The sequence below is a fragment of the Acomys minous genome, assembly GCF_964271855.1.
Source record: "Acomys minous genome assembly, chromosome: 19".
Taxonomy (NCBI): domain Eukaryota; kingdom Metazoa; phylum Chordata; class Mammalia; order Rodentia; family Muridae; genus Acomys; species Acomys minous.
The window spans coordinates 64,435,365-64,449,407 of NC_140499.1; the positions used below are offsets into that span (position 1 = coordinate 64,435,365).

Sequence of the window (14,043 nt, forward strand, 5' to 3'; positions counted from 1 at the left end):
ATCCCTCCCTGCTCCCCCAATCCCACCCTCTAGTTCCCACCCTTCTCCCTCCATTTTCCACTATATTCCCCTGCCCTAGACCTCTGACCAGTGGGGTCCTCCTCCCCCACTGTCTGACCCCAGGCTATCAGATCCCATCTGGATAGCCTGCATCCCTCTCCTGTGTTCCCAGAAGGCCTCTCCCCTAAGTGGCAGAGATCAAATCGCAGGCAGCAGAGTTCTTGTCAGAGGGAGTGCCCCCACATCCCCCACCCATGTGGAGAATGACCTGTCTGTTGGCTGCATCTGACCACAGGCTCCACATCCCCTGCTTGCAGTGACCTATTTGCATTCTTCCATAGGCATTCATCCAGTTTGACAAGCGCCATTTGTTGAAGATGCTCTCTTTTTTCCCCAATGTGTATTTCTGAATTGTTAATTAGAAATCAGGTATCCATAGGTGTATGGATTCATTTCTGAGTCTTTGATTTAATTCCATTGATCAGCAGGTCCATTTTTAGGCCAATCCCATGAAGCTTTTATTACAGTGGTTCTGATAAGAACTTGAAATTGGGGGACTTGATAACCTATGAGCATATAAAGGGGGAGGAAGTCCCCCTCAGTCACAGTCATAGGGGAGGGGAGTAAGGGGAAAAAGGGAGGGAGGCAGGAATGGGAGGATACAAGGGATGGGATAACCATTGAGATGTAATAAGAATAAATTAATAAAATAAAATTTAAAAAATAAGAACTTGAAATGGGGAATGCAGAGACATCCCATAATTTTAGTGTTGAAAACAGTTTTTGCTACCCTGGGCTCTTGTTTGGTTGTTTGTTTGATTTTTTTTTTTTGAGGGGGGAGTCCATATGAAGTTGAGTATTGTTTTTTCAATGTCTATGAAAATTGTGCTGGAATTTGAACATGGGTTGTGTTGAGTCTGTAGATTGCCTTGAGTAGGATGCCTTTTTAATCTTACCAAGCCAAGGCCTTGGGAGATCCTACCATTTCCTGAGATCTTCAATTTCTTATTTCAGAGACTTGAAGTTTTCATCCTACAAGGCTTTCACTTGCTTCATCCAGCTACCTAAGATATTTTATTTTATGTGAGGCTATTGTGGGAGGTTTTGTTTCACTGATTTCTTTCTTTTTGTCACTTGTATATAGGAAGGCTACTGATTTTTGTGAATTTGTTTGGAATTCACTTCTTTGCTGAAAGCGTTTATAAGCTGTAGCAGTTCCCCAGTGGATTTTAGGGTCATTTATATCTACTTCTATATACGGAGTTTTGTCTCCCTCTGCCTCTGTAGTGCTGGGATTCAAGGCATGGACCACGACCACCTCACCTTCTTTCCCATTTGTATACCCTTGGTCTCCTTCAGTTGTCTTAAGGCTTTATCGGAGACTTCAAGTTCAATATTTAATAGTTGTGAAGAAAGTGGACAATATTGATTTGTTACTGATTTTATTGGAATTGCTTTGAATTTCTCTCCATGTATGTTGATGTTGGCTGTGGGCTTTCTCAAAATTGCCTTCAGTATTTTCAGTTACATCTCTCCATAACTCTAATTACAGTAGGACTGTAATCATGAAGAGTGTTGGATATTTTCAAAAGCAGTTTCTGCATTTAGTGAGAGGATTGATATGAAGATTCAGTCTATTGATTTTTGCATTTTGAACTATCCCTGCATCATGGTGATGAAGCCTACATGGACTTAGTAGATGAACTTTTGATTCGTTGTTGGATTCAATTTGCAAGTATTTTATTCAGTGTTTTTGCATCTAGGTTCATAAGAGAAAATGATCTATACTTCTTTTTCTTTGCTGGGTGTTTATGTGGTTTTGAATCTGTTTAACAGTGGCCCAATAAAAGCTGGGCGTGGTGGAGCACGCCTTTAATCCCAGCACTTGGGAGGCAGAGGCAGGCGGATCGCTGTGAGTTCGAGGCCAGCCTGGTCTACAAAAGTGAGTCCAGGACAGCCTAGGATACATAGAGAAACCCTGTCTCGAAAAACCAAAAAACAATACAAAACAAAACAAAAAACCAAACAACAACAACAACAACAACAACAACAACAACAAAAACCAGTGGCCCAATAAAATGAATTGGGCAGTGTCTTTTCTGTTTCTATTTAGTGGAACAATTTGAGGGTTGTTGGTGTTAACCATTTTGGAAGCCTTGGTAGATTCTTTGTTAAAACCATCTCTATCTGGCTCATTTTCTTCTCTTTTTTTTCATTCAGGGACATTACATTCTTTTTATTAAACTTTATTCATTCTTCCTGCATACAGTAGAACCCAGTCACACCCGTCTTGTCATTCCTCCCAGTGACCCAACCTTCCCTCTCCCCAAGAGCTGCTCCTCAACTTGTCTTCAGACAGTCGAAGGCCTCCCAGGGACACCAATAGGACAAGGATGGGCAGTGTGCAATAAGGCTAGACACAAACCCTCAAACCAACCCACTAGGAGGAAAAGGGTCCCAGGAGAAGGCAAAAGAGTCAGAAACCTCTTCACTCCCACTGTTAGGAGTCTCACAGAAACTCAAACCAAAAAAAGACGAAATTACACCATGTCTGCAGAGACTATACCCCAGGCCACTCAGGCTCCGTGGTTGCTGACTCAGCCTCTGTGAGCTCCTGGGAGCCCTGCTCATCTGATTCTGCAAGCTGTCTTCTGCACATCTCCTCACACCCTATGCCTCCTACAGCTGTTCCTATACCTCTTCTTTGGTCTTCCCAGAGCTCAGTCTTATGGTTGGCTGTGCTTCTGTGCACCTGCTCCCATCACCTGACAGAGGAAGCCTCTCTGATAGCAATTGATCTGGGCACCAACTTATGGGCATGGTAGAGTAGGTATCAATAGACAGAGACCATAGAGTTTTCTGCAGGAGTGGGAAGAAGGACTCAGGGAACTGGAGGTTCAGGCACCACAAGAAGTCCCACAGAATAAACTAACCTTGGCTCATGGGGGCTCATGTAACTAAACCAGCAACCAAAGAGCATGCCAGGGCTTGACCTAGACCCACTGCACATATGCAGCCCATGTGACCACTGGTGACCCAGGGGGAGTAAAGGTGTTCCCTTCCCCCACTGCACTGCCTCTCACCCTCAGAGAAAAAAGAAAAAAGAGAGTGAGGAATAAAGAAGGCGAAGGAGAGGAGAGGGAGGAGTGGGAGGAGAAGAGGGGAGAGGAGAGGGAGGAGTGGGAGCAGAGGGGGGAAGGAAGTTCTGATGCAGATGTACAGTAAATAAATTAAGGAAAGAATGCAAACAAGGACACAGCAGTACTTTCTCTCCACTTTGCCTACTCTTGTCTTCATCACAAGAGGAGGACGGGACTCATTTTACTTTGCCACCACCAAGTGATAAGAAGGAAAAAGGATTTCTCTTTTTTTAAAAAAAAATTATTTTATTAATTTATTCATATTAAATCTCAATGGTTATCCCATCTCTTGTATCCTCCCATTCCTCCCTCCCTCCCATTTTCCCCTTACTCCCCTCCCCTATGACTGTGACTGAGGGGGATTTCCTCCCCTGGATATGCTCATAGGATATCAAGTCTCTTCTTGGTAACCTGCTATCCTTCTTCTGAGTGCCACCAGGTCTCCCCACCCAGGGGACATGGTCAAATATGAGGCACTAGAGTACCTGTGAAAGTCATACCCCACTCTCCACTGTCGAGAATGTCCTGTCCGTTGGCTAGATCTGGGTAGGGGTTTGAAGTTTATGGCCTGTATTGTCGTTGGCTGGTGCCTTAGTTTGAGCGGGACCCCTGGGCCCAAATCTGCCTATCATAATGTTCTTCTTGTAGGTTTCTAGGACCCTCTGGATCCTTCTACTTTGCCATTCTCCCATGCTTCTCTCATCTAGAATCCCAATAGGATGTCTTCCCCTCTGTCCCAATTTCCTGGTAAGTGAAGACTTTCAAGACCCAGCTATTCCACTCCTTGGAATATACACAGAAGATGCTCCAGCACAAAAAAAGAAAACTTGTTCAACCATGTTCATAGCAGCCTTATTCATAATAGCCAGATCATGGAAACAGCCTAAGTGTCCCTCAGTAGAAGAATGGATAAAGAAACTTTGGTACATTTACACTATGGACTACTACTCAGCTATTAAAAATAAGGATGTCCCGAAATTTGTGGACAAATGGATTGAATTAGAAATGGTCATAATAAGTGAGTTAACCAAAAAGCAGAAAGAATCAAATGATATATACTCACTAATATATGCATACTAGCCCAAGGGGCATGTCCCAGGAAAAAGTATTTCTAATACTTAGGGTAGATAGTACTCTACAATCATTCACAAGAGAGCAGAGCTGGAAGGACTAAATTTGACTTCTCTGAACATAAATGCTTTAGAAACCCACAAAGGATTTCATCATTTTTATTCAGTTGATATTTTATTTGCAAGGCTCTGTCTACAGAGATGTATGTGCCCATGCACACCAGGAAGTGTCTCAGATCCCTGGATGTCCAGTCACAGATGGATGAAAATCCCTGTGTGTGCTGGGAACAGTCCACGTGTCCTCTGCAAGAGCACCATTGCTTTTGCCACCAGAGTTAACTCTCCAGTCCCCACACACTGAGTTATGGGAGGTGGAAACAAGTCTTTGTCTTTTTCTACTCTTCTGAGTAAATGTTGATGTTTGTTTTCTCCTTTGACCCGACCCCTTGGTCATGTGTTCTGCTCAGTGGAATCACAACAGGTCCATCGACACCTCCTAAAAACCATCTCTCTGTGCTGTGTTTCCTGCAAGCACCTAAGTTGACTCAGTCTTCAAGTCAGGGGACAAAATGAAACTATTCCAGAAAGAAGGCAGATGTTAGGTAGAGCACAGCAGAGCCCAGGGCTGCCCACATGGCAATCGTTTCAACTTCTTCCAGATGTTTGAAATCCTGAGCCACCAGGCTGTCTTTCCCCAGATCCACTGTAAATGCAGCAGCAATGCCTTGGTGTACCTGGAGGTCACTGGTCACAGCACTGTCTACCCTTGAGGAAGACAGGGCTAGGTGACATCTAACCAGGAGCTAGGATCTCTTCAGGCGTTTGAGAGGGGGCTCCAGCCAAGGACCCTGTGCAGAAGCCAGGGACTGGAATGCTTCAGCCAGCAATCGGGGATGGGGTTTCCCCATTTCCTTCCACCCGGAGGTCTCAGAGACCTCGGAAGCATGACCTGTAATGAAATCCAGGGCCTGCATTTTCAGGTCTTGTGCACTGTGGAGGTCAGCCAGGAAGAGAGTGTGAGCAGCATTGTCCACTGAGAGGCCCCTGCAGAGGGCGTCCTCACACATGGCCTTCAAGCGCTCCAGGCCATACCTGTCAGCAGCTGTCAGCACATCAGGGGCCAAGCTGTGGAGGTTTGTCACCTTCCCCTTGTAAATGAATCCCATCATCTCCTTGAAGACTTGAGGCTCCATGTCCTGGATCTCAATTTGGTGTTTTTGTTTCTCCTTCATGTCATGTTCAAATGTGGCTCTGAAAACTGGAGAGCGAGGCCCTAAGATGGCCTTGTGAGCCCGGAATTCATTACCAGCTACCAACAGGCTGCAGTCTGTGAAGCGAGAAGTCTTCCACAGCTCCCCTGGGTCAGCAGTCAATGTGCACCTTGGAACCTTTATCGCAGGTGTCCAGTCCTCCTCAGAAATGCTATAGGTGTCTTGGACCATGACCACATTGCAGAGCAGTGTGGGGTTGTTCTCAGGGAGAAGGTCTTCTGCCAGTGACAAAAGGAAATCTTGTAGGATGAACATTTTGCATCCCCAGTTGTCGCCAGAAAGGAACTTGAAGACTTGTGGGCTACTCATTCCCACAGTTTTGTCTCCTTCCACATTTATAATACAAAACTGGAACTTTGCCCAAACTGCGGTCTTCAGACTCCTGATCAACACCAGGTAAACTGACACGTAATCTTTGCTTTCTATGTCAATGCCTTTGGGGTGAACTCTCAAACACCATTTCAGGTTGTCATTGGCTCCTGATGAGAAAGTCCCACTGAAAATGGGGTCCGGCATTCCCTCCAGGCAAAAGGAGAAGTTGTGGATGGTCCACCTGTAGGAAATCTCCTGTACAGCAATATGTGTGTAGCCCCAGGTCTCGACTGCCTGGTCCCCAGACATTTCTACTGGAGACAGTTTGAGGTTCAATTTCTATCCAAAGCGAAGAATTAAGATATGGTTTCTCTTCTTCCTGTAGGACATAAGAACAAAAACTTTTCAGAATTTTCGTATCTCACCTCCACTCTGTTCCCCACGTGCTGAGACGGGAAAGTTGTGTGTCTCTGTAATTATCGACCCAGATTTTATTATTATGTTCAGACAAGACCGTCAGGGCCCCTAGTGACTCTTACATTACTCCATTTCTTTCTCTGTACTGAATTAGATAAATTGGGAACTAGTTTTGCCTATAATACACAACTTTTTAAGTGTTTGGGAAATTTTTATACATTCTGTTAAAAATATTTATGTATATTTAAATTTTTTCACTTGATAACCCAATTGTAGCCTCCTCTCTCATTTCCTCCAGGCATCATCTTTGCACCTCAATTTCCCTATCCAAGTCCTCAGAGAGGGGGAGCCCTTCTCCCCTACCAACTGACCCCAGCCTATAGGTCTCCTCAGGTCTGCCTACATCGTCTTCTTCTGCAGCATGGTAAAGCACCGGCCATGGGAAAGTCATCTAAGTGCAGGCAACAGACTCCATGGCAGGAACAGCCCCAGCTCTACTTATTATGGGCCCCATATTGAGATGGAGATGCCAATAGGCTACCTCTGAGTGGAGTGCCTGGCTTTTCTCCATGCATGGTCCTTCTTTGGTGCACAGGAATCTGCAGGGACCATGGGCCGAGATTTCTTGACTCTGTTAGTCTTTAATAGAGATCCTGTCCCATATGGGTCCTTCTATTTCCAACTCCTCTGTAGCACTGCCTGTACTCTGCCCTAAGTTGGGCTGTGAGACTGAGCTTCTGCTTTGATCTCCTGATGGGTAGAGCCAGGGAAACAACGCTCTGGACAATATCCACAAAAACCATAAAGAATCTTGATGTAACTGTAACAAAGGAACTAAATGTCTTGTATGAAAAAAAACCATCAAATCTCTGAAGAAAGAGACTGAAGAAGATATGAGAAGATGGAAAGATCTTCCATGCTTGAAGATGGGTAGAATTAACCAAGAAACAATGGCCATCTTACCACAGCAACCCACAGATTTAATGCAGTTCCCATTAAATGCCAACACAATTCTTTACAGCCCCTGAAAAACCAGCTCTCAACTTCATTTGGGACAACAGAAATCCAGAATAGGTAAGAAAATCCTGAACATGAAAACGTCTTCTGGAGGGACGGTTGTCCCTGATCTCAAGATGTACTATAGAGCAACAGTGATAAAAAGTGCATGGTACTGGCATAAACACAGACAGGGGGATCAAAGGAATCCAATCAAGGATCCAGAAATACACTCACACATGTAATGTTTGAGGAAGAAGGCAAACCATACAATAGAAAAAAGAAAGCACCTTCAATGAATTGTGCTGCTCTAGTGCGTGTCTATATGTCAAAAAAGCAAGCAGATATGTTCCATGATGTTGGATTCAATGTGATCCCTGAGATGGTGAACTAGAAAATCCTGTCTGAGATCCCATTTCAGTCCTTGAGATTGTGAACTGTTTATACTGCCTTTGATCCCATTGTGACCCCTGACATTGTGAACTATAAAAACACAGGATTTAATAAAGTGAACCCTAGGTCAATGAGTAGAGCAAGCAAGCAGCTGATAGGGATTAAATGTAGGCGAGGCTTTGAGCAGAGTAAAAATTAAGATAGATTTCAGGATAACAGGATCTTGGGATTTTAGCTGAAGCTCCTTTGCCTCTGGAAGGTTTTGGGCTTAGGTTTTTAGGTATTTTCTTCCTGGGCAGTCAGCTGAGCTAATGAGACTTTGGGACCTTTTCCATCAGGAGGTGAGCTGAGAAGGAAGGTTAGCTGACTGCTTTCTCTGCCTCTCTTAGCTAGCAGGTTTTTCACCACAGCATCTGTCTCCTGTGTCTTTATTGGTAAAATAAAGTGATCTTGGAATTTCACGGAAACCATCCTAGATCCATAGTTATTACAGCACAAAATTTAAGTGCCAGAGCACAAAAGACATTATCATAAAACGAGGAACACTAAATCTATTAAAAGAGATAGTGTGGAAGATCCTTGAACTCTTTGGCACAGGAGACAACTTCCTGAAGAAATACCAACTGCCCAGACTCTAAGATCAACACTTAATAAGTGAGACATCATTAAATTGAAAAGTTCCTATGAGACAGAGGCCACTGCCAAAAAACAAAACTATAGCCTACTGTCTGAGAAAAGATCTTCACCAAGTCTACATCCAACAGAGGGCTAATATGCAGTCCATATAAAGAACTCAAGAAATTGAACACCAACAAACCAAATAATCCAATTAAAATATTGGGTACAGAGCTGAACAGAAACCTCTCAAGGAAAAAATATGAAGTTTCTAAGAAGCACTTAACGAAAGGCTCAACATCCATAGCCATCAGGAAAATACAATCAATACATCTCAGGGATTCCATCTTACACCTTCAGAATGGCTAAGACCAAAAACTCAAGACAGAGCACATGCTGGTAAGGATGTGGAGAAAGGGGAACTCTCCTTCATTGCTAGTGAGAGTGCAAACGGGTTCAACCATTTTGGAAATCATTCTGGCACTTTCTCTGCAACTTGGGAACAGCACTCCCTCAATACCCAAGCATACCACTCCTGGGCATATACACCAAAGATGCTCTACCATACAACAAGGACATTTGTTCTACAATGTTACTGGTAATGGCCAGAAATTGGACAATCCAGATGTCCCTCAACCAAAGAATGCATAGAGAAACTTTGGTCCACATTCACCATGGAATTCTATTTCAGCTATTAAAAACAAGGACATCATGAAAATTTCAGAGTAACAGAACTTAGAGAATGAAGGAAGCTAGATCAAGGGCATTGAGGAGAATGACTTACAGGCTGCAGTCAAGCTAATCCACTGACCGCTGGCTGTGCACAGAGATGCCAAGAGGCCTGTCAGCTGTTCAGTCCAGGAGGCGATGTCTCTGCTGGTCTTCAGTATACACTGTAAACCTGCAGAAGCAGGCTGTAATGCCGGTGATGGACTGCACTTGCTAGCCAAGTGGGGCCAAGAGGCAAAAATCCCAAGCTCCCCTCTTCCATGCCCTTATATAGTCTTGCAGGGAAGGTGTGGCCTAATTAAAGGTGTGGTTGCCAGGCTCAAGACCTGGATGAAAATGGTGTGGTTCCTTGTTTTGAGATATAGTGTCAACTTTGTGTCTTTGGACCTCCAAATCAGGATTCCATATGGATCTGCCTACTTGAACTGAAGCAAAATCTTTCTCACAGGCAGGTTGTCCATTCTGGGGTTTGAGTTCATTCCAGATGGACTCAAGGTTTAGCAAGAAGGGTCATCCCATGTGTATCTTCTTCCTGTCGCTAAGTCCATATGTGAAGGGATTATGTGAATTTCTACAAGCTACTCTTTCCTCTTGTGATTGTGTTACAATTATCCCTGCCATGAGCTTGAAAATGGAATGAGTGTTTTACTCATCTGTCAGGGGTGTGACAGTCACAACAGGTGGGCAGGTGGAAGAGTTCACCTATGGTGTCTCACAAGCAGAGCCAGAGGTCTCTGAATGTACTGTCTTCTTCCAATGCAGACTCATGGTCCCTGCATGGGTCTATGCACCTTTATTTATGGTCTTTCCTCTCTGCCTCAGATAATCATCCTTGAAATAACTATGTCATCCCCATGTATGCAATAAGTGTGATATTCTAAGTAGCTTGGTTGGCTGCAGCTGAAGAGACCATGATAAAAACTGTCAGACTCCATTTTGTTAGAAACATCCTTCAACCATCCCAAAGACCACAAACCCTGGAAAAATTTCTTGCTGGAGGTTCAAACTGATCTACACTGAGCTGCAGTCTATTTGTACTTTTAGTATGTTTGATTCAATGATGTCATAACTGCCTCTTTGCCATCTAAATACTCTATTACACTTTTCATGTACACTAAACACTGCCATGCACACTTTCAAGACCATCCAGATCTGTTTGTCAGCAAAATACCTTGAGTCTGAGCTGATCCCCATGGTTTACCATCCTCAGCACTCTATAAGCTAATTGCGGTTTTCTTCCTTTACATATGCAATACAAATTTGCCTCAAGGATCATTGAGATCCTGGACTGGCCCCTTCCTGACCTCTGCAGCAGACATCCTGTGGGGGACTTCACTGCCCCACTCCTCACAGCTGCTGAGGGTCCCACAGATCTTACCATTCCAAACCATCCCCTTCTACATGACTGCCAGCAGTGGGAGTGGGACATCTTTGATTCTTCTGGCTGCTCTTGAGGCCCTCTGCCTACTCCTGTGTTACCTCACCCAGCCCTGGTGTGATGGGTTAAGCCTACTCTTAGTGCCTTTTGTCATGCTGCAGTCAGTTGGTATCCCTGGGAGGCGTACTTTCTATGGAAGAAAAGTAGGAACAGTAGGTTTAGAGGAGAGGGGAGGTAGAAGGGGCAGAATCTGGAGAATCTGAGGGAGGGGAGGCTGCAGTCGGGATGTACTGCTTGAGAGAAGAATAAAGAAAAAGAAAAAGTAAGTTACCTCACACAAAAAGAACCAGGCCAGACTGCTTTAGCACAGAATTCGCCAAGACTTCCAAAGAACAGGTAGCACCAATACTCCTCAAATATTTCCACTAAATAGCAACAGAAAGGCCATTGCCCAATCTGTTCATGACACCATAGTTACCCTCATACCGAAACTACATAAAGACCCAACAAAGAAAGGGAATTACGGACCAATTTCCTTTATGAAAAATTATTCAGAAGAACTCAATAAAATACTCAAAATCCAAACCCTAAATCACATCAAAGCTCATCCACCATGTTCGCTTAGGCCTCATGGCAATGATGCAAGATGGTTCAACATGCAAAAATCAATTGATTCTACTGTATAATCAGATTCAAAGATGAAAGCACATGATCACCTCATTCGATGTAGAAAAGGCCTTTGACAAAATCCAACACCATTCATGAGAAACATCCTGGAGATCTTAGAGACACAACAACTAAGCATAATAAAGGCAGGATCCAGCAAGCCCACAGCCAGCATCAACCTACATGGGGAGACACTCAAACCAACTCCACTAAAATCAGGAACAACCCAAGGTTGTCGACTCTCTCTCTCCCCATAGAATACAGTACTTGACGTCTTCGAAAGAGCAATGAGACAACTGAAGGAGATAAAGGGCACACAGATTGGAAAGAAGAAGTCAAAATATTCTTCTTTGCAGATGATATGATGGTAGATCTGTGAACCTAAAAATTCCACCTGGGATCTTCTTTAGCTAATAATCACTTTCATCAAGTACCTGGATACCGAAGTACTCACAAAAGTCAGCAGAGCTCCCATATAAAAATGATAAACAGAATTAGAAAGAAATCCAGAAACCCACCTTTCACAATACTCTCAAGGAATATAAATTTCTTGAGCTAACTTTAGCCAAGCAATCAAAGGACTATAAGATAAAAATTCAAGTCTTTGAAGAAGGAAGTTGAAGAAGATATAAGAAGATGGAAATATCCCCAGTGCTCACAGATCAGGAGGATTAACCTAGTAAAAATGACCACCTTACTAAAAACAATCTACACACTGGATGCAATCCCAACCAAAATGGCACCACAACTCTTCACAGATCTTCAAAGACAGTTCTCAATTTCATATGGAAACCCAACAAAACACAACAACAACAACAACAAAAATGATAGCTAAAACAATCCTGAGCAATAAAAGAACTGCGGGATTTCTCCTCATATCTGATTTCAAGTTGTCTTATAGGGTTACAGTAATGAAAACTGTATGGTATTGGCCTAAAGCAGACATATTGATCAATGGAATGGAATTGAAGACTGAGACATAAACCTAAATATGTATCTATGGACACCTGATTTTTCATAAATAGGCTAGAAATACATACTGGAAAAAGAGACAGAATATTTCACAAATGGTGCCAGTTTAACTTGCCTTCCTTTTTTTACGTACTGGAAAAAGGACAGAATATTTCACCAATGGTGCCATCTAACTTGTCTTCTTCCTCCTGAGCCTCCTGAGCTTAGAGATTAAAAAATAAATAAAAGTAAGCCATAGTCATAATTGGAGGGTGCTGCAGCAGGGAAGTAGAAATGCACCAGCCTGGGAAAGTGTGTAGGGGATGTGTACACACTGCAGGGTTCTGCTCCTCTGCTTCCATTCAGTCATGGTGCAATGCTTCAACAGTAACTTAAAAAGCAGGACATTTACACAATGTGTGTGTGTGTGTGTGTGTGTGTGTGTGTGTGTGTGTGTGTGTGTGTGTGTGTGTGTTTGTGGTGTGTGTGTGTGTGTGAGTGAGAGAGAGAGAGAGAGAGAGAGAGAGAGAGAGAGAGAGAGAGAGAGAGAGAGGGAGGGAGGGAGAGAGGGAGAGAGAAAGCACAAAACAATCAGGGCTTGGAGTGGGTAAATGAGAAATACGAAATGGAGAATTTTTTTTTTCATTTCTCTGACAGCTTACAGTATTCGCAGAGGTCCCTAAGATACCATTTTGAACTGATTATCTGATGCGAAGTGTGGCCAAGTCAATCGGAAAAGTGAATAAATTTAGGGCCCATCAGTGTTCTTTAAACAAGCCCCAACTGTTTGATTTACCAATGAAGACTCAGGAGCCAGAGGCTGGGGTGAAGGCCTGCTAGCTCAGAGAGGCAGAGAAAGCACCCAGCTGACCTTCCTACTCAGCTCATGTCCCAGAGGAAAAATCCAAAAGCTAAAAGCCAAAATCCCCCAAAGCTCTTCTTCAGCAGGCTGTTTTGAATGTTCTTTAACTCAGTGCCTCTTCTTTCTCTTTAATCCCTGTCAGCTGGTTTGCTGCTCCACCTCTTGACCTAGGGTTAACTTGACTTAATTCTGTTACAGAAAGCTATTGGAGCCAGGCATGGTGGTGCAAGCCTTTTGTTTTGTTTTGTTTTGTTTTTATTTGTTTGTTTTTGAGACAGGGTTTCTCTGTGTATCCCTGGCTGTCCTGGACTTGCTTTGTACAACAAGCTGGCCTCGAACTCACAGCAAACTGCCTGCCTCTGCCTCCCTAGTGCTGGGATTAAAGTATGCACCACAAAGCCTGGTTTGACACATACCTTTAATCCCAGCACTCCGGAGACAGAAGCAAGACAGATTTCTGTGAGTTTGAGGCCAGCCTGGTCGACAAAGTGAGTCCATAACAGCCAAGGCTACACAGAAAAACCCTCTTTCCAAAACAAAAAACAACCAACCAAAACAAAACAAAAAACCCAGGAGGACCTAGAAAAGCTGTGATAGTACACGCAGCTCTGGAGGGAGGGCAGGAGAGGAGGAGGTGCAATAAACCTACTTGTGCCCATGGACACTGCAGAATTGCCTCTCCAAAGGTGAGGGGATGAGGTCAGGTGAAGAAGGCTGGCCATGAACTTAAAGAGCGTTGGTGCATGTACCTCTGCCTCAAAGAGGGGTGTCTGAGGCTCAACAGTCACTTCCTGGGATTCAGAGAAACATTTACACCCACCGAAGAAGAAACTTATCTGGCAAACACCACTGTCCAGCTCATCTTTAACTTTGTTTCTTTAAGGATTTATTAACTTCTTTGTTGTTGTTTTTGTTGTTTGTTTTGAGACAGGGCTTCTCTGTGTATAGGCCTGGATGTCTTGGAACTCACTTTGTAGACCAGGCTGGCCTCAAACTCACAGAGGTCAGCCTGCCTCTGCCCCCCAAGCTCTGGGATTAAAGGCTTGGGCCACTACACCCAGGCTTGCCTTTTCTTTTGTTTATTTGAGGATTTATTCACTTCCTTAAAACCTCTGTCATTCTCATAAAGTTCCTTTTAAGGTTTATGTCTTGTGCCTCAGCTGTGGTGGGGTATCGGGGCTTGGATCTTGAGCAGCAGAAGACAGGAATATGACAGGTAGCTTTCTTAGCAGGTTTGACCTGT

At 43.8% G+C, this 14,043-nt stretch overlaps 2 protein-coding genes across 2 annotated transcripts in view; one reads left to right on the forward strand and one right to left on the reverse strand.

Annotated features, from left to right (window-relative positions):
* The window catches only part of LOC311590337 (speckle-type POZ protein-like), a 399,822-nt gene that overhangs the window by 80,673 nt on the left and 305,106 nt on the right, over nucleotides 1-14,043 (forward strand). The window lies entirely within an intron of this gene.
* Nucleotides 5,014-6,102, reverse strand: LOC311589803 (speckle-type POZ protein-like; the record flags this gene model as incomplete). Its single annotated transcript, XM_084768452.1, has 1 exon — nucleotides 5,014-6,102. The coding sequence occupies one exon, from the start codon at nucleotides 6,100-6,102 to the stop codon at nucleotides 5,014-5,016; it is 1,089 nt and encodes a 362-aa protein (XP_084624578.1).